The 21,339-nt window shown below is 43.5% G+C and overlaps 1 protein-coding gene and 1 pseudogene across 18 annotated transcripts in view; one reads left to right on the top strand and one right to left on the bottom strand.

Annotated features, from left to right (window-relative positions):
• Positions 1–19,950, bottom strand: part of lrrfip1a (leucine rich repeat (in FLII) interacting protein 1a) — a 109,337-nt gene extending 89,387 nt beyond the window's left edge. For 6 of the 18 annotated variants that reach the window (XM_076985322.1, XM_076985333.1, XM_076985323.1 and 3 more), the window contains exons 1-2: positions 19,405–19,945; positions 6,117–6,203 (exon numbers count right to left, since the gene is read on the bottom strand). In XM_076985322.1, coding sequence (XP_076841437.1) covers positions 6,117–6,203; positions 19,405–19,494 — 177 coding nt within the window. In that variant the 5' untranslated portion in view covers positions 19,495–19,945. Of the gene's footprint in view, positions 1–6,116; positions 6,204–19,404 lie in introns of all 18 variants that reach the window. The other 12 variants (XM_076985332.1, XM_076985328.1, XM_076985335.1 and 9 more) reach the window with 6 other exon arrangements.
• On the top strand, positions 752–1,707 carry LOC143485887 (uncharacterized; annotated as a pseudogene).
• Positions 19,951–21,339: the final 1,389 nt, after the last annotated feature.

Below are 21,339 nucleotides of genomic sequence, written 5' to 3'. Positions count from 1 at the left end.
TCTTTATACCACATATATATACCTTCTGTAATGCTGTGGCACTGGTAGAAGGACAAGGCACAAGTCCAGTCTCGACCACAATAACGTGACGTTTATTAAATACAAAGATGCGCAGACAGCGCAAGTATAACGATCATACATAAATCTACATATAAGCCTCCAACAAAGACGAGCACGGGACACTGCGCGAACGCACATTAAATAGACAAACCACATAAGTCCCGAGTGATGACGAGACAAGCCACAGGTGAGACTAATGAACACATTCAGACATATCCACACCCACGTAGATGCACAGACGCAGATGACTAGACGTAGACGACATAAACACGCCCAAAGGGGAGGGGTCAGGGGCTGCACCGTGACACCTTTTTTACCAAATCAATCCAAATCATTGTATGCTAATAAACAGTAATTATTTGTTCTTTTCTTCATTTGTTAATTTTCTTCATTAATTATCCATGTACTGGTAGAGGTTTTATAAAACTTGTTGTCATTAGTCTTCTAATAATAAAATACTAGCACTTCATTGTCCTGTACCTGTGTTACTGTTACACTCCATTCAAAGAAAGCTACAAGGCAGTCTCATCTACCATTTGGGAAATGGGACACCACCGTCTGATCTTCCTCGAGCCTAAATACAATCAAAAGCTAAAACAGGAAGTTTCTGCTCTGAGGGAATTCATGCACTGAACTGACCAATTGGTCAGTTTACAGAATGCTTTTTATGACACACACTGAAGCAGCTCAGATGACATCAACAAGTTTAGAACAGCTGGATTTGTTGGAAAACTGGTGGATGATACAGTCTGCACAACCACCATCAGAACATTCACAGATAGAAGGTGTGAGTAGATAAAACAATCCTTGTGAACATCCATGAGGATTTAGCAGTGATGAGGAAAGAGGTTATAATTTCAAGGGGATTTAAAAGCTTCTCACTAGATTTCTGTTGTAATCAGAATGTAGAAAACTGAAAAATGGCCCATAACTGAAATTATACTAGTAAGATCATCATTACATAATTCATACATGGGTGGTTTCTTCATTGGTTGTCTTAGTTAATACATTAGAGCCCTCGCAGCATGGCGAATGGGTGACGTCTCGGCGGCATAGCCGTAGGGCTGAGCACTGTTTGACACAGGTTCACGTGTCAAACAGGTTTGCCCCACTCAGTGATACACCGACTGAGAGACCTGTTAAAAGAGCTCTGGTTATAGGAGACTCACAGCTCCGACACGTGAAATTAGCAACCCCTGTAGAGACACCAGCAGCCATAGTCAAGTGTATCCCTGGGGCTAGAGCACCTGACATCAGGGCTAACCTAAAGGTGCTGGCTAAACGCAAATACTCCAAGATAGGCATCCACATCTGCACCAATGATGTGGGATCAAGGCAGTCAGAGATTACTAAAGATGTTGAAGAGATGTGTGAGTTAGCGGGGATGATGTCAGATGCTGAAATATACTCTGGCCCCATTCCAGTTCGGTATAGTGCCAAAACCTACAGCAGGTTATGGGCACTACATTGCTGGATGTCTAAATGGTCCTCAGAAAACAAAGTGGAGTATATAGACAATTGGACACGTTTTGAGGGCAGGCCTGGCCTTTTAAAGCGGGACTCTATTGGGAGGGTGCTGCTCTCATTTCTAGCAGCATATCTGCTAGGCTTAATAGTGGTAGTGTAGGAGTAATTAATGGGAATTGACAAACCAAACCCGAGGCCAGGCAGCAAACAGGCTAGACCGACTGTCTGTGAGCTGCAGGGAGACGTCACCTAGGTCACAACGGATTTAAACTGTACCAAAAAACTATTTTCGCAAAATTTGTAGACAAAATTGAATCAATGTTAAATTCAATTACACTGCCTCTGAGAATAATTTAAATCTGAAATTAGGACTGCTAAATATTAGATCCCTGTCATCTAAAGCAGGGGTTCTCAACTGGTCTCAGCCCGGGACCCACTTTTTCTCATTGTCATTAAGTCGCGACCCATTAAAGAAAAAAAAAGTTGTAGGTTGCCATACACCATGCACTTTATGCAATACAACTTGTTTGGTGGTCTTATGAAGGACCTTTTAAAAGCTATTGAAATTATTTTAAAAAAAACAGAGTATGTAGTGTTCTGGGGCCTTCACGACCGCCCCTTGCGTCCGTGTTAAAGTAATTTGTAGACGGTGCCTTAGACGTTGCAGTGGTGAAAGTTGCATATTTAAAATAACATGTTGTCTGCTATTTAAAATACGTCTATTCCTGACGTAAACAAAGTTGTAGATGTTTGTCTTAGTTGCCAGAAATAAGAATTTTCATATTCTGGCACTTTTGCTAATACTGTCAAAGTTATTGAAGAAAGAATTAAGAATATGTGAACGTGAAACAAACTTTACTAGTATGCATACGAGTGACTTTTGATACCATAAAAATGACCTTAAAACTGTACAGTTATAAAGAAGTGTGTCCTCTTTGGGTCCGACACAGAGATACGGTCTCTGGTCCGACAGAGATGTAGACTGGAAAAAATGCGATGTTTTTCGCTTGGCCATTTTCAACGCTTAGTGATTAGCGCTCCGCTGCTTTGCGAGTCACGCTGGTGATCAGATTCCCGCATTTGTTGATGGGGAGTGAAATAATTATATTTCTCGCAAATTTAAATTTATGGTCACGATTGCGACGATTTTAGTCGCAATCTGGAGCCCTGTCATGTCTGACGGGTGCCTCTCTGTCTTTTTTCAGGATAAAAGGTGAGTACAAAATTAGAAGAGTAGCATATTAAATTTTTTACAAACTGTCCGCGACCCACCCAGAACGTGTCCGCGACCCACTTTTGGGTCGCGACCCACCAGTTGAGAATCACTGATCTAAAGCATTGCATGTTAATGAAATGATTACCGACCATAATCTATGCATGCTTTGCTTGACGGAAATCTGGACTCGGCCAGACGACTATATGGCCCTAAACAGAGCATCTCCCTCTGGCTATAGATATGTTCATTATCCCTGTCCAAATGGTTGCGGAGGTGGTTTCACCACAATAAATGACTCCGATATAGGCGTCTCTCAAAAATCCGGCCTCAAATTAAATTCTTTTGAACATCTCATCCTCACTGTATCAAATTTATCAACCAACAAAGCAACACAGTCATTTAGGTTAATTACTATTTAAAGCCCCCTGGTTCATAGTTCATGGATTTTTTGCAGGGGTTTTTTCGGACTCCCTGTCTCATGTAGTGCTATCATCTGATAATGTGATTATAATTGGTGATTTGGTGACTTGGTCTTATTGTTTGGTATTAACATTTCCAATTTAGCAGTACTTCCTCAGAGCAAGGCCATTTCTGACCACAGCCTCATAACGTACGAGTTGCATTTGAACAACGGTACTCATCGGCCGCCCCGCTACCAAATTAAACAAAGTATAACATCTAGTACCATAGCTGCGCTCATTGATACTTTACCGGATCTGACAAACAACGATACATCTGTAGCTCCGGAAGCTAGAGTCCTAAATAAGGTCAGAAAATTCAATCATATCAGTCCTACTCTCTCTGCGTTACACCGGCTTCCAATTCCATTGTAGGGGGGATCAGGGTAGTGCGCGTGTGTGTGTGTTTTATGTGCAGGTGCTTCTCCCTGGCGGTGGATCGTAGTGTTCCTGGACCTTGTGGGGGTCTCCACCTGGCAGGAGCCCCCTTATGTTGTGGGGTGACCGGAGCCGGTCATAAGGACCCTCTCCCTAGAGGGCTGGGGCCTCCGGATGTTTGGGGACCATGGGGCTCCGGTCTGAAGAGCTCCTGCTGAAGATTGAGATCCTCCCTCCTGCTCAGGGTGACCAAGAGGCCCTTGGGGTTGTTCCCTAGCCCGCCATAGGGGTGCTCTGGGGCTCGGTCTCTGGCGCTCCTGGGTTGGGTGGAGGAGTCCACCTCGTAATGGGAAGCCCTGGCTGGGGCTGACTCCCCAGGAGGCTGGGATGACCCCTAGCAGAAGGCAGGGGTCAGCTCCAAGAGGAGGTAGGTCCGGGAGGTGGCGTGGCCACACCCGGGGGAGGTAACCTGCACACACATACACCTCGGACGGATAAGGAGCCGTAGCTCCTCGTCCACACACTTGTGGGGCTAAGCGGCTGAATGCCGGTTAGGGCGTGAAGGCCCTGTGACCGACCGGGGCGTGGTTTTGTGTTGTTGACGGCCCAGTCGGTCCAGGGTCCCGCCCAGGGAGGTGAGCTAACCTGTGTTTTTTGTTATGTGTTTCAGCTCCTGGACTGCAGGGGGTATGTCCCTGCCTTGTTCCTGCCTTCCTGCCCCTTAATGTTTTGTGTGCTGCCGCTGTGTGCCACACACCCAGTGGAGGGGAGTGTGGCTTGATGGGGGGGTCTATCACGGTACGGCGGTCCCCTACCGGTCGCCTCCGTCCACAGTGGCAGTTGTTGTTGTGGTAAGACTACAGCCGGAGGCAGAGCTTTCTCATTTAAAACCCCTCAGTTATGGAATAGCCTTCCAGCTCCAATCCGAGATTCTGACACAGTTCCAATCTTTAAATCTAGACTTAAGCCTTCAGTTAATATTCCAGTTGTGAAGGTGTGGACCTCTGGTAATCTGAGGTGTTGATGCTGTCATCCAGCCGTGTTATGGAGTCATGCCTGTGGTCACCTCTGAACCCCTCCCTTTATTTATGCTGCTATAGATTAGCCTGCCATAGTCACATGCCAATCACTGGCGTGTGAGCTATGTATGTTTAAATTAATGGTTGTTTAAATTGATGTCTACACACTCAGTCTGTATTACATATCTTTTTTCATGCCTCTACCTAAGACGATTCCATACAAGCACCTAGGAGATGGTCTGGCTTGCCAGTGGATGTGCCGATGCCATGGTTGGATGTGCCATTGCCATAAGAGGACATGCTGATGCCAACTCCTACCGGAGGCTGCTCACCATCTGCACTGAAGGGACTGTGACTACTTGGCTGGGGAATTAGAACTACAACTATAACTATAGAACTACATTTGGACTACAAATACGGACTTCTGCTAGCAGGCCGCCCAATGGAGGATGGGTTCCCTTTTGACTCTTGGTCCTCCCGAGGTTTCTTCCTAATCCCCACCATCACAGGGAGTTTTTCCTTGCCACTGTCGCCTTTGGCTTGCTCATTAGGCATCTGGACCCATACGATTGTAAAGCTGCTTTGTGACAACATGTGTTGTAAAAAGCGCTATATAAATAAATTTCACTTGACTTAACTTCAAGTATATACATATGCTCACATATAATTTAACCAACAGTTAAAAGCTTATTTTATTAATAGGCCCAAAACAGTAATATGATAAGGCCCACATCATTGCTCAGTTTTGTTTTGGACCAAGATGTGCAAAGTGGAATTATTGACCAGAAGTTTTATGACCATTCAACTTAAAAGAAAACCTAATGTAATATCTTGATTTGGTAATGGAATGTCACCATTTTGAGTTTGTTTCTTATTGCAGACTTGTAGTTGCATTAGCCTAATTTGTAAGCTGTCTTCATTTTATGTTCCACAATGTGTTCAATTATTGATATACAGATCAAATGTATCAATATTGTTTACAAGATTCAAATACAACAAAAATGTCTTTAAAGCTTGAAATGATGTTAATTTTATGTCATTTTTTGTGAGGACAGTAATGATTCTGACCCAGATTGAGTACCACATTTAAAGAGAATGTTCTGAAACCAACAGGCCCTGCAGAGTAATTGTGTGTGTGTGTGTGGGTGTGTGTATTTGTGTGTGCCATATTTGTCAATTATGAATTTTACACCGCAATCGAAATTTGTCCTCCGCTTTTAACCCATCTGTGCAGTTAGAACACACACACACACACACACACACACACACACACACACACACACACACACACACACACTAGTGATTACTAGGGGGCTGTGGATCACACGTGCCCAGAGCGGTGGGCAGCCCTAGCCCGGCGCCCGGGGAGCAGTTGGGGTTAGGTGCCTTGCTCAAGGGCACCTCAGTCATGGCCTCAGGTCTGGGAATTGAACCCATGACCCTCCGGTCACAAGACCAGTTCCCTACCACTAGGCCATGACTGTGTGTGTGTGTGTGTGTGTGTGTGTGTGTAATTACCTCTTTCTGCTGTCTCTCCAGCTCTTTCATGCGGATCTCTCGTGCCTCTGCCCTGGCTGCCCTCTTAGCTGCCAACCTGGCTTCAGCCTTAAGAAAAAAAATATATAAATATTATATAATACACACATACACACACAGAAGGTCCTCGGGTTACGTCAGTCCCGAGTTATGATGTTTTGTGGTTATGTTTCGACTTAAGTGGTTTCGCGTCATAAAGGTTGTAATACAAACTTTTTATTACTGTTTATAATTCCTGTGTCATTTCATTATTAAACATATTTTATGTGTTTTTTGATAATTACTGTGTTAGGACAGTATGTACGTACGTCGTAAACGTAACGCGAACTTTTTAATACTGCTGACGCTGGGTCAAGCACAGTACTATTTTCATGTTTAACTGAATAAACCGTTGAATACGAGTACATTATATTGAGCATGTTTTTTTTTCTTCAAGTATCAAAGAAAAACAGCTTTCTCAAACAGTCCAACAAATTTTGGAAACAGGAGATGAGCCCCTGGTCTAATGCACCCTCTGTGTCACGCTACGGTCCCCGAACCCTTCCTTTGGGGTGTGTGTTAACGTTGTCTGCGTCTGTGTACCTCCGTGGGTGCGGGTGCGTCTTGTCATTATCCGTCTCACCTGTGGCTCGTCTCGTCATCACGTGGGGTTGATGTGGTCTGTCTATTTAATGTGCGTTCGCGCAGTGTCTTGTGCTCGTCGTTGTCTAATGTTTGAGTCTGCACGTTGTGTGTGCATGTTTTCTGTGCGCTAAACAAGCGCTATATACGTTATAATAAACGTGACGTTGGAAAGAAAGAAGGATTCTGTGTCTCGTCCGTCTGCCGCCTCCCGCGTCACAGAACGACGAGCCGTCAGAGACACAACAAGCCATGCCAGGCTACACCACCCGGCCAAAGAAGGGCAAGAAGCCCAGCAAGCGCCGCCATGCCTCTGCTCCTGCCCAACACCGCGCGACCACCGTAACTCCCGAACTGATGGAGCAGGACCCGTTATGCAGCATCATGCTGCTTCGGTCTCGGGAGGCCAAGACGGTGGAAATGGCGGAGTATTTCCGCCAGACCGCGGTGCGGATGTGGAAGGAGCGACACCCCTGTCCCACCAGAGACCTCTCGCCCCTGAGGGTAGGCTCCCTCGAACTCTGCTCCACAGAGAAGACTCCTGAGAGTGAGTTCGAGGGGGAGGAATCGGAGGGCGAGGAGGAAGAGGAAGATCAGGCTCCCTCGGTTTGTTCCGCCTCCACCGTGGACTACGGTGAGGAGGAGGACTACCCTCCATCCGTTTGCTACGCCCCCACGGTGGACTATGGTGGGGGAGAGGGGAACGAGGAGGACTACCCTCCATCCGAGTGCTCCGCACCTGCCGTGGCCTACGGTGAGGAGGAAGAGGAGGAAGACTACGATTACCCTCCGTCCGAGTGCTCCGCACCTGCCGTGGTCTACGGGGAGGAAGACGACGAATACCCTCCGTCAGACTGCTCCGCACCAGCCGTGGGCTACGACGAGGAGGTGGAGGAGTTCGAGTCGGAGGCAGTCCGCCTCCCTCTGAGTGTTCCACTGGGACTGTAAAGGGGAGGTGGACACCAGAGACGGTCCCATCCTCCGATCGTTCCGGAGGAGAGAGGATGGACTGCTCCCGGGGTGGCAGCCCGGAGCAGTCCATGGAGTGGGACCAAGGAGAAGAGGAGGAGGAGATGGAGACCGCAGGGGATCTCCCAGGCGGTCCGCTCGGGGCGTCTACCGGTCGCGCAGCACCCGGCAGGTCCGCCGGTCGCGCAGCACCCGGCAGGTCCGCCGGTCGCGCAGCACCCGGCAAGTCCGCCGGTCGCGCTGCACCCAGGCGCCAGGTGCCAGACTATGCGCCAGGAGTAGAGCGATAAGGGGAGAGAGATCGGGAGCTGCCGGTGCTGCAGCGGACGGTCCTCCTCCGGTCTTTGCTGCGGACCCTCCGCTGCAGCACCGGCAGCTCCCGATCTCTCTCCCCTTATCGCTCTACTCCTGGCGCGTAGTCTGGCGCCTGTTTCATGTTTGTGTATGCCAGTGTTCGTAAGTCTTCCCATTTGTGTGCCTAACCCGTTTTTCCCTTTCGTGCCACTATGTGTAAGTGTACCTGTGTGTGTGTTTGTGAATGTCCCGTTAAATGTGTCTAACGTGTTTTCCCCCGTCTTCCCAGGGAGGGTGTTCTAGACTGTGCGTGGCAGACTCTCCGCCGAGGGCCGTCATCTCCCAGACAGAGGACTGGGCGCTTCAGATCCGCCCATCGACGTGGGTTCGGGGCACTCAGTCCTGTTGGCACCCCGGGACGGGTAGTGCCCTTGGTGGGGGCGTCTGTCACGCTACGGTCCCCGAACCCTTCCTTTGGGGCGTGTGTTAACGTTGTCTGCGTCTGTGTACCTCCGTGGGTGCGGGTGCGTCTTGTCATTATCCGTCTCACCTGTGGCTCGTCTCGTCATCACGTGGGGTTGATGTGGTCTGTCTATTTAATGTGCGTTCGCGCAGTGTCTTGTGCTCGTCGTTGTCTAATGTTTGAGTCTGCACGTTGTGTGTGCATGTTTTCTGTGCGCTAAACAAGCGCTATATACGTTATAATAAACGTGACGTTGGAAAGAAAGAAGGATTCTGTGTCTCGTCCGTCTGCCGCCTCCCGCGTCACACTCTGTATTAAGAAACCCTATCTCAAAGACTGACTTTGAGTCATTACTTGGGTAGCACGCATTCTGAATGAGCTATTTTAATCTAGATTAATTTCAAGATTTCAGTGAGATTAATCTAGATTTAAAAAAATTATCTATGCCCAACCCTAATTATTAACAGTTATAAATTGTTTAAATATATATGTTGACTAGAGTATAACTAGTCAACAGAACAGCAATGCCTGTACTGTTCACACATAAAGCTCTTTGGGATTCCATCTTTAGTTCAGATCAGAGGTGCCCATCTCATGCTGCCAAGTTTAGTTCTTAACACACATGGCTCTAATATTCAAATACTTTTGGAGACCTTGATTAACTAGTTCAGAGATGTAACTGCAAGACTGACACTGGCATATTTAGTATAATGGATGTATACATAATGGTCGACTAGACCTAAATAAAACTGCAAGGTACACAAAATGCCTACTGTTAAGTAACAAGTGACCTCCAGATTCTATTAATAGTGACCAACAAGGTGGGGTCAAAAGTGACCCCGAGGGATGTTTTTCTTCAAAATCTCTGAAATGAAAAGTTTTTACACTTCCATATTCCAGGTAGTCCTCATAAAACATGTTTGTGACTTGAGGCCATTTGAATTTTTAAAAATGTTTTTATACATTTTAAGAAATTGCAGTTTTTGTGTCACTACCCCAGTTTTCCATGAGTGGGGTCAAAAATGACCCCAAGCATTTCGTACAGAATCTCAAGGCTTTGCTTTGGAAACTTTTGATTTTTAACAACTGTGACTGTCAGGATACAATTTCTGTCACTCTTACACATATAATGCCTGCATTCCCACCACCAGGAGGTCACAACAGCATACATGTAAGTATTATTGTCCTCAAATATAATAACACGATTCGTCCTTGGGGTTAATCTGACCCCAGGGATATTTATCCCTAGAAAATGATTTACAGAACATTGTTGACCACTTTTTTGGTACAGGCACTTTGTTTATTTGTTACATACATGAATAACCCCATGAAAATCCGTGAGTTGACCTGTCCTCTAGCGCCACCATCAGGCCAAACCTTTAAAATAGAATTAAAAAATCTTGAATTTTTTATATATATCTTCTCAAATTTACTTCTCAACATTAATGACCACAAGTCTTGTTTTGGTGATGATGGATAGGGCCTTTACTATAGCACCACCAATAGAAAATAATAGATTTTGTTTTTTTGAGTGTTTTTCTTTTTTGGGGGGGCATTTGTGAGACAGAAAAAGGATAATGAGAACATGTCAAATACTAGTAAAAACATGGAATAGGTTTTTATGCCCACTGTAAACTTTAGGACTATAGAGACATGAAGTATGAAAGTATGAAAACATGAAAATCCACCCATTTGCGAAACAGTGTGAACATGATACTAGTCAAACGTGAAATCGTTCTACTGCTCTACTGCGGGAATTATCAAAGTATATCAACAAAATATATCAACTGCACCTGCAGGTGTGGTCATGTTAGATCACACACACTGATAGACAAGTTTTAACAGCTAAAACAGCTTGGGGTCAAATTGACCCCTGAGGATGACCAATGCGTGCAATATGTGTTCAGCACATTGAAAAAATATTTTCATGACAATTTTATGCTTTATCACTTGTCCCCATCAAATTAGGAATTGTCATGAAATATGAAGCAAAAGAAAAAAAAGTCAACTACTATTTTTTTGAATGATAAACATTTAGTGGGGTCAAATTGACCCCAAGGACGATAGGAGGGGTATTATCTTCATTTATCAACTCATTTGCCTTTTCTGTCATAGAGTAACATGTTGGTCAGCAAATAATTTAATAAAATTAATAGAAATACTTGGTCGTGCCTAAAATCCATCTTTGATGCACCGGTGCGTCAATAGACTGGGAGGGTTTTAACTAGCTAACTACAAAATAAGGTTAGTAGTAATGTTAGTACTGTGTTAGCTGGATTACTTAGCTAGCTACCATTACAGTAGCTTAGTAAGTTAGCTGATATTACTGTGTTTGTTATGTAGAGACTCACTGTATTCATGGTTCCTTGTAATAAAAGCTAACCTGTTAGGTAACCAATTATATCATTATTGACTGGGGTGTGTGTGTGTTTGCGTGTGTGTGTGTAGGCACACATGCATGTCTGCAGAGCCGGCCCTGACCAATGTGGTGCCCTAGGCGAGATTTTGGTTGGTGCCCCCTGTATCATCAATCATCAGGTTGATTGTGTCCATGGACGTAATTTGGGGGGGGGGGGGGGGGGGGGGGGACATGTCCCCCCCCCACTTTTTCAAAAGCCGGTGTTGGTCCCCCCCAGTTTTTACGGTTAAAACCAAATATTTAAATAGCGACGAATCCATGTCCCCCCCCACTTTTTATTACAAAATTACGTCCATGATTGTGTCACTATTAAAGAAACAAATAAAAAGCAAATGACTTAAATATTACCATATAACAAGCAATAAATATAAAGGTGTTGCACAAAAAATATTTTTTAACTATCTTACATAACGTAGTGCAGAGAACAACTTTTAAATATTAATAATAAATTAAAAAAATTAATTAAAAACAACAACTACCACCAGTGCAAATCAGGGCAATTTGCCTACTGCAACATTATTATTTCAAAAGTGCATCTGCAATGAACAGACGAGCATATGTGTGTCTTAGTATATATTTATTTTAAGCTAAGCTAATCATAGCACCTACTAGGATTGGGCAGTATGATGACAGTGGCGGTTTTCACTAAGATCATACAGAGGGGAAAAAGCCACAATGACGATTGAGTGTTAGTTGTGAGTCAAGCGAGCTGGTTTAAAAGAAAAACACAACAGCTACAGATTGGCAACATTTTGGATTTGTTTCAAATAAAAATGAGAGACCATTGGAGCACACCCCCACGATTCTAATTCGATAATATGATTGGTTGATAGAACTGCCAATCTATAATAAAAGCTCTCTCTTTTACCTAGAAACAACGGTGTGAAATATTCTGATTGGTTGATTTTTTATTTCACCGCTGAGGTTTTTTTCAAGCACAAGTACGAAAAGTGGATTTAAAAGCCGATTTATAGGAAAAATACAAATTATTGGTGAAGCGTTATTAACATATATTACATATAATAGATAAAGCATCCTTTTTAAGATCAATTAACCTTCAGAGAAGGCGTTGAAGTCCCTGACGCTTCGCCAATGGTATAGTGTTAATTCACCACATATTACCATTATATTATATTTTGCCGCCTTTCCTCCTCCACGTTTCTCATTTTTCTACCCTGGGCACCAGAGGACTTCTGCCTTTTTGAGGTCTTTACAGGGAGATGTCACTCACTCTGTGGTGTACAGAGAAACAGTAACAAGGTGCGCAGAGCGCGCGGGGGAGGGCGGGTTGGCGCACGGGTGATCGGTTTCGTGTGTTGTTATTATAAGAATTATTAATTTGACTAATATTATTAAACAATGAAATTATGATTATGTGTACTTTGCTTGTTTTCATTTGTTAAAAAAAATATAATAATAATAAAAAAACCGCATGCCTGCGAGCGCCCCCCTGGACAGCCGGCGCCCCTAGCATTTGCCTATGTCGCCTAATGGAAGGGCCGGCCCTACATGTGCTTTTACTTACATATAAATGCACAGACATTTATCATGGCTACTCAGAGGCCTGCTAGGATACCCGGAGACCTTTCTCGAGATATGATCCTGAACGGATGGGATGAAGAGTCCATCGGTGGGATTGACTCAGAATCTGACATCTCAGATGTAGAGGATCCAGAATATTGTCCATCTGGATGTCACGACCAGACAGATGAGCAGACACTCGCAGAATGAGAACAGGATTTATTTAAACAGAAGCTTACCCACGACAGGGTCGAAAAACCATACAGAACGAAAAAGAAATCCTGGAATAGAGCAACAGATCACCAAACTGAAGACTAAGTATATACGGATCCAAAAACCACAGCGATAAGCACAAGGAACACAGAGACGCATGCATAAAAACAAATACTGAGCAATTAGTTCCTACTCGTTCCCACTATTTATAGGGAGGGGGACAGGTGCTTCCCATCAGTACGATTGTTGGTCTGAACGCTGGGGGTCACATGAGCCCCCGCGGTATTCTGGGTACCGGAGTTCCGTTCGTCCGGTGTGGCAGGCACGGATATAACCGGACAGGTCGGTATCACGGGCCTGACACTGGACATGTTTTATTGACCCAAATATAATAAATATAATCACCTTTAACCAAAACTAAAAGCATTTTTTAAAATTCATTGCAAAAACACATTGATTCTAATTGGGGTCTATTTTGACCCCACCCATGGAAGTTAGGGGGTATTGGTCGTCCATGCATCCTAGGGCTACGCCATTTTATTAGTTTTATCTAACTAATAAAAGTTAATGTTACTTAAAGAGGAAATCCATACTCACTGAAACTTACTGTTCACTTTATATTTAGTGCATATATTATCTAGTACTACATAACATTTTTTGCTTATATGCAGATGAAAGCGTAGATGTGCTGTCTATAGGCCTAGGCCATCAGACTTAATGTGTAAAGTCCTTTTAAGTAAAATCCTCTCAGGCAAGAAAGGGAGAACTGAATTAATAAGTTTGAGCACACCATGAGAGCAAGGAAGAGAAAATGAGCTTCCTTCCTGTCAGTGACTGCAGCAACAAGTGGCAAAACACCAAAAACCCACATACCAGAATGCCAGTGCCACTTCAACTACAAATAGATATGGCCATTTCCCCCACTAATTATGTTCATATGCTCCATATGCAATCGTACCTTACATCAAGTAAACATTGAGATTGAAACAATCCAATTGCAGTTCATTGACAATAACATTTACATTTTCAGTATTTGACACTCTTATTCAGAGTAACACACTCACTGGCCACTTTATTAGGTACACCTTGCTAGTACCAGTTTGGACCCCCTTTTGCCTTTAGAACTGCCTTAATTCTTCATGGCATAGATTAAAAAAGTTACTGGAAACATTTCTCAGAGAGTCTGGTTCAGATTGACATGATAGCATCACACAGTTGCTGCAGATTTGTCGGCTGCATATCCATGATGCGAATCTCCCGTTCCACCATATCCCAAAGATGCTCTATTGGATTGAGATCTAGTGACTGTGGAGGCCATTATCCTGCTGGAAGTAGCCATCAGAAGATGGGTACACTGTGGTCATAAAGGGATGGACATGGTCAGCAACAATACTCAGTAATGCTGTGGTGTTGACACGAAGCTCAATTGGTACTAATGGGCCCAAAGTGTCCCAGGAAAATGTCCCCCACACCATTGCACCACCGCCACCATCCTGAACCTTTGATACAAGGCAGGATGGATCCATGCTTTTATGTTATTGATGCCAAATTCTGACCTCACCATCCAAATGTCACAGCAGAAATCAAGACTCATCAGACCAGGCAACATTTTTCCAATCTTCTGTTTCTGAAATACTCAGACCAGCAGATGGTCTCTGCTCATTTCGCCTCGCTCACCCGATATCCCGCGGTGACGGGGGTGAGCGACTGCGAGCCAGAGGGACGCGTCGCTGTGGGCGTGGCGCGCAAGCCGCTCGCGCTTAGCTCTCTCTCTCCAAAGATCTGCGGATCCCGTGGTGAAAACGGTGAGAGAGAGAGAGAGCTGGAGTGGGGGCGTCGCGCTCCACAAAGCGTGCGCATCGGTGGGTCCTGTCCGTTTGTTTGTGTTCTGTCTTTGCGTGTTCGTTTTGTCCTAGAGTGTAGCGTGCTTTGTTTTATGTAATTCCTCTCTTGCACCCCTCTTCACTGTGTGTGGGGAGGGGCCCATTAGACGTCCCGTGCCACTGGATGTGGCACAGAGGGCATCTCAGGTGCATATATGTTATATGTTGTGTTTGTGTTTTTGTTTTGTTATTCCGCGGAGGGGCCCCCCCTAAATATGTTTTTGGGGGGGAGCTATGGGGCTCAGAAGGCGCTGCTCCGTTGGGAGACCTGTCCCATTGGGAGGGACCCCTGAGCAGGTAGGATCCCCTGTACCCCTTTAAGTAGGCAGAGGATGCCTGGGGTGTTAGCGGCAGGGTGTCTCCTCAGGCTAAGAAGGGGTCTCCTCCCCCCTGTGTAAAAGGGGGTTTAACAGGCAGGGCAGTGCGTGTTATATGTTGTGTGTCGTCTGTGTGCGTGTGTGTGTGATGTGTTGCAGGTCGCTCCTGGTGGTGGACTGCGGCACTCCCGGACCTAGTGGGGTCTCCAGTCGGAGACCCTCCCCTTCAAGCTCGGGGTAACCAGCGTGTCCCTGATGCGGATTGCCAGGGCCCTGGTCTCTGGCGCTCCTGGGTTGGGTGGAGGAGTCCACCTTGAGATGAGGAGTCTGGGGTGACCCCTAGCGAAAAGGGCAGGGGTCAGCTCTGAGCGAGGAGGTAGGTTCGGGAGGTGGTTGGTAGAAGCCGTGGCCGCACCCGTGTGGCGGCCTGCACACATCCACACCTGTGATGTTCGTTGGGCCATGTGCTCCCGGTCCGCACACAGCGGTGGGGCTTAAGCGGCCTAATGGCCGGTTAGGGCGCGAGGGCCCTGTGACCGACCGACGGGCGTGGTTATCGTCTTGTTGACGGCCCAGTCGGTCCAGGGTCCCGCCCAGGAGGCGAGCTAACCTGTCTGTCTTTTTATGTTTTCAGCTCCAGGACTGCAGGGAACGGGTCCCTGCCTTGTCTGCGTTCTGTGACGAGGAGCTTATATGTGTGTTTTGTGTTTCAGCTCAGGACGGCAGGGAACGGGTCCCTGTCTTGTCCCCGCCCTCCCGCCCCTTTGTTGTGTTTTGTGTGCTGCCGCTGTAAGCCGCACACCCGGAGGGGAGTGCGGCTTTGGTGGGGGGGGGTCTGTCACGTTGTGGGGGGGGCCCCTACCGGTCGCCCCCGTTTACAGCGGCAGATGACCTGTTTTTGGTCACGTGATGTTCGTCCCTCAGGTGGGCGGGACCCGTGATCCGTCTCACCTGAGGGTCGTTTGTTCGTCTATATATGTCTTGTCTTTGTACCAGTTGACTGCTGGTTATTATTTCCTTCATTTGAAACAATGCACGGGTGTTTGGTATGCACACTTTCTATTAAACCATCCTCTTTCCCTGAGACTTGGCGTGATCGCTTCCTTTTTGAGTTGCTCACCCTGCCCGTCACACAACCTTAATCAACAGACAAACAGCTGAATGACTTAAGAGAGTGAGCTACGACAGAGGGCGCGGCTACCACTATACAAAGACTAACTGAAACGTAAGAAACAGAAAGAACGAGTGACGAAGACGTAACACAAGGAAAATAAATTACAAAAAACAAACACTGAAATTGAACGTTATTACTATTACTACAAATATAAAAATGTTGGTGAATCTACTCTGTTGACAGATGAATTGCACATTTTACATGTTTTCAGTGGAACCCAGAACTAGGCTGGGTTGAATGTTCTCGATTAATTAAAAAAGTCAGCATTGCTTTCTAGCATTTTTCTTAGTAATGTTAGCAGCTTTTGTTCTGAACGAAAGAAGCAAAATTCAGACTCCAAACATGTTTTGTTTTTTGTTTTTTTTTTGCCTTTGGGTGGAGATACAGAATAAACTTTTATTTCATATTCACAGAACCCAATGTACTGTATTGTGATGATCAGCTTTAATCAATAGTTGGGCAAACTATATTTTGTACAACCCACACTACCTCATAAAAAATGTTTTTAGACTTTGCATAATCATACATAAGACATATCTTTTTTGAGAATGATGTATGTACAAAACACATTATTTTTAACACATCTGATAGCCTTACATACACGTCTACCAAAACTAAACAAACTACTTCTAGAGAGACATTTTACCACAACAGGAAGTCAAAGGACTGAGTCATTTACAACCAAGCATAGGCCACACCCTACACACACTGTTCATAGGAAACTCATTGTAGCTAACAAATACCCCAGAGTCTATCAGTCCAAACTTATATAGTTGACTATGTAAGCAAGCACACACACACACACACAATATATATATATATATATATATATATATATATATATATATATATATATATATATATATATATATGGACAGAAAAATTGCCCTTATGATTAAAAATAGCCCTTATGATTATGTTATACAGAATAAAGAGAATAACTGAGGCATCAATAATGAAGAGAGCACAGAAAGAATATCAGTAAAACTGACATCAGTTTCTACTACTATGCCGTTTCTGAGCAGTGTTGTGTGGGAAATGTTAAACAGTAATCTTGCTCAACTGACTACAGGAAATTACTCAATTCAGAATAAGTTTCTTAGTTTTTGCTGTCATGAAGTTCTTTATTCCATCGATTTTTCTGGCTAGATTTCATGGGCTATTATCTGCAAGTGGAATGAACATCAACTGGACATGCACAGAAGCATCTCTCAAGATTTCTGGTCAGAGTTATAAAGTTAATCAGAAAAATAGCCCAAGGACCACTTGATAAGAGCTGCAGAAAGACCTGAAAACATGGTACAGGTGTCATAGAGAAAACAATAGGCAATGTACTCCACTACCAGTTTTCATCAGCAACCACCCAAGAAGACTATATTACAGGGTACCCGCGGGTCCTTAAAAAGTCTTAAAATGTCTTAAATTTAGTTTTCCATATTCAAGGCCTAAAAATGTCTTAAAATGTCTGGAATTTTATGAGGGGAGGCATTAAATTATTTTAAGTGTGTGTTGTTCAGTTGTTCTGGCGCGATGTGAACTTTGCCGAATCTAGCGCTAATGCAGAAAATAACCGCTCCAGGGTCCCGTCCCCCCCCCCCCCCCCCCCCCCCGTCAACGATGTGGAACACACCTGCATCCCCAGTAATAGTATTATTTTTTCTTGTGAGAGGTATTAAAAAGGTCTTAAAAGTCATTGAATTTGAGATTTAAAAATGTGCAGATACCCTGTATTAGCTCATTGAAAGTATGCAACAGAACAGATTGCACAAACTACCTTTTACGACCACAAACAACCTTAGTCTTAGAGAAATTAATTCCTATAATGTGGTTAAGACATTTGGAACTTTGATGTTTCTTTACTTGGACTTAGTGTCATAACACCGTACACTTCTAAACTAATCATTACTACATTCCAGAATTCATGGTGCACCATATGTTGTAGTAGTGCCTCAGAATAAACACCAGTGAACACAAAAGTTAGGTGTTTTAGCCAACACTAAAAGCAGGACAGCAAACTTTTTAATATTTTTTTTCAATATGTGCTTACATCTTAACCTCCAAATACAACTGACCTAATTTAGCATAATATTATGATAATATTTAATTTTTTTCTCATACTTGCAATCCACATAAGTGCACCATTCAAATGACATCAAGGCACTCGCTGTCATGTCAGACTTTACTATTTTACTGTGGTTTTAATATATATTAAAATCAAAAACATACATCACCAATGGGAAAAAAATAGAACAGCTACAAAATTGTTTTCACATCTGAACCTGTCCTCCTAACTAGCAGTGTTAACAGCTTATCTTTAACAGCTCTATTTTTAAAGCCTTTACAGATTGAGCTAACTTATCAGAACTGACATACCAGTCTGAAAGAGGCATTCAGTGTGGAACACTACTTCCCCAACACTACCTCCCCAGCACTTAAAGGTGAGGGAGCAAATCCTGCTCATCAGTCAGAAGATCCACATTATCTCAATCACCAAAACACAGACAAAAGAGCAAACAAAGCAACCTCATAGATTCTTGGATTTAACTTCAGTTGGCTTCCTGAAATAAACATTTGAAACCTTTAGACATATATAATTTACATCATTTGTTACATGTTATTAATGACCACATTTAGGTGTGTTCATTAACAGCTAATCTTTAACAGGTGTGCTAGAAAATGAAATACCACACCAAAGAACATTTAAGGAAGTAGTTTCAAAGAAACGGTGCAAAGTTGCTTTAACTTCCTGCTTCCTTCTTCTTACGGCATATATTGCATCATAAAATATAATTGACAAATTATTCAGAGGGACAAATGTAATGAGATTTCACTTCACAAAAAGGGAAAGTAACTATAAACTTATGGACACAAGGGGATTTTGCATATCGGCCAAAAATCCAATAAGTCCCTGTGACAACATGGCTTGACCACCTGTCACTTGACACCTGTGACTGTATGTCAGCACAGCGCTGAACCACCAATATCACCGAGCAGATTACAGTACCATGATTTAGGACAAAATTAACCCGATATTGAAACCGCTTCAGCAACCTTCTTGGGGAAATGTATGGGTCAGCCATTATCAAGGAACCAAAACCGTTGAAAGTTTATGGTTTAATGGTACTGTTCTACTTCTCAAAATCGGAGCCACGTGGAAATACAGCGACAGTGTCAACTTGTCTGCTCGTGTAATATATATTTTAAGGAAATCCCTTTCACATTGATTTTATTTTATTGTGAATTACCAAACTATCAGAGCATTAATAAAATCAGATAAAAGCGACTGAACAGAAGCCCAACAGTAAGACACAACTATTAAAACTACCACTACTACAACTACTATTACAATAAGCTACTATTCACAATAAGCTTATTCACGAGTGAACAAAAAAGTACCTCTTTTGCAATTATATTCAGCGCATCCTCCTCCGCAGTGAGTCCGTTTCTGTTAGGAATTCTCTTCCGTCCCGGACCCTGAGATCCCATTTGGGTCTTTTTTGATTATCCTATCAATTTAGGAGTGAAGACAAATGTCCTTCAGAAAAATTTGCTTGATGAAATTACGGCTTATTCTTCTTAAAAAGTGATCTGTACGCGCCACGAGATAGTTAGATATGTCAAGAGTTGAAATGTCCGAGTTCAGGGCTGCAATACAACTTTGTGTCTTATTCGAGCGTCACTGCGCTGTTAACATCCGTTTTGCATTCGCTTCCTGAGTCATCTGCGGAAAACGTCAACGACAACAAACATCTAAAACTGCCTTTGCGAAGACTCTATACAGTGCTCTGAGAAATTCAGATTTAAGTTCAGTAGCTTTGTCTTAATTCGTTTCCAAATTGGTGTTATTCTAAATTTGTAACTCCGTACATGAGAATCTACAGTCTATTCTGAAGTTGCGGCAGAAGTTGTCAGAGACGCTATGTCCTGTCAGTCAGGGAGGAGTTAATAAACTGGGGTGGGTTTCCCGAAATAATTATAGGGATGAAATTCAATATTGTGCTTCATGCAGTTCTTTATTACATTGATTTTTCTGGCTAGATTTCATATGGTTTCAATATACAGGTGCATCTCAATAAATTAGAATATCATCAAAAAGTGGATTTATTTAAGTAATTCAATTAACAAAGTGAAACATATATCATACAGATTCATGAAAGAGTGATATATTTCAATTGTTTTCTACTTAATGGCTTACAGCCATTATCTCAGAAAATTTGAATATTATATAAGACCAACTGAAAAAATAATAATTTTTAATTCAGAAATGTTAGTCTACTGAAAAGTATGTACAGTAAATGGACTAATTTTATCCTGCATGAGGAATGATCTTAGAGATTTACGAACAACTTTATTAATAAGGTAACAGCAGGGGGAAGAGCTTTTCTTGTAAGGCCCCCCAGCTTTGGAACAACATTCCAAAATGCATCTAGGACTCTGACAAAGTCACAATCTTTAAGTCTAGGTAAAGGTACAGATCCAGGGGTTCATAGGCGAAGGGTTTTATGGTAAACTGGGGCGCTGGTGCTGTCATCCTATCACTGCTCGTGGTCACTCAAGTTTGTTGACAGTGGATGGATGCCAATGTCTCAGAATGCTCCCAAGTCTATGTTACCTTCTGTTTCTGCCTTTTTAGCTAGGCTGTAATAATTTAACCTAATGCCGGAGTTGCTGCCACACTCCAGAAATGTTTATAATCTTTATAATCTTGAGGAACACTGAGATGAGGAGAGACAAGCCTTTCCAGAGATCCACCCACCCCCGGAGTCTTGGTTCCTCTCAAGGTTTAGGGACGCCCTTAGGGAATTTTTCCTTGCCACTGTCGCCCTTGGCTTGCTCACTGGGGGCTTGGACTCGGACACTTGTAAAGCTTGTGACAACAACTGTTGTAAAAAGTGCTATATAAATAAAATTTGATTGATTGATTGAACTTTAAAAACGACGTAACTTAAGAGCGCCAATTTTTCAAGTGTATCCCAAAAGCCTTCTAAGTCTCCAAGTTCACAGACAAGCTATAAGTAGTTCTTTTTTGACTGCCTCAGCATCTACGCTGGGAAAACTCCGCTAGTCTAAAACCAAACCAATGATTTGCATATTTTTTCTTATACCATAAAATAATTAGTAAAATTATATATTAGGGATCTGGACCCATACGATTGTAAAGCTGCTTTGTGACAACATGTGTTGTGAAAAGCGCTATATAAATAAATTTGACTTTGACTTTAAAATAATGAAGAAAAAATTATATCAATCCAAGATGGCTGCTGCAGCATAGTACTATTTGTTTCCTGTGTGAAAGTGTGGCTTGTTATAATACCTCTGCAATTTTGGACC

This window comes from Brachyhypopomus gauderio, unplaced genomic scaffold, assembly GCF_052324685.1.
Source record: "Brachyhypopomus gauderio isolate BG-103 unplaced genomic scaffold, BGAUD_0.2 sc40, whole genome shotgun sequence".
NCBI classification, from domain to species: Eukaryota; Metazoa; Chordata; class Actinopteri; order Gymnotiformes; family Hypopomidae; genus Brachyhypopomus; species Brachyhypopomus gauderio.
The sequence above is the reverse complement of the archived record's forward strand: the minus strand, read 5'-3'. Positions and strand labels throughout refer to the sequence as shown.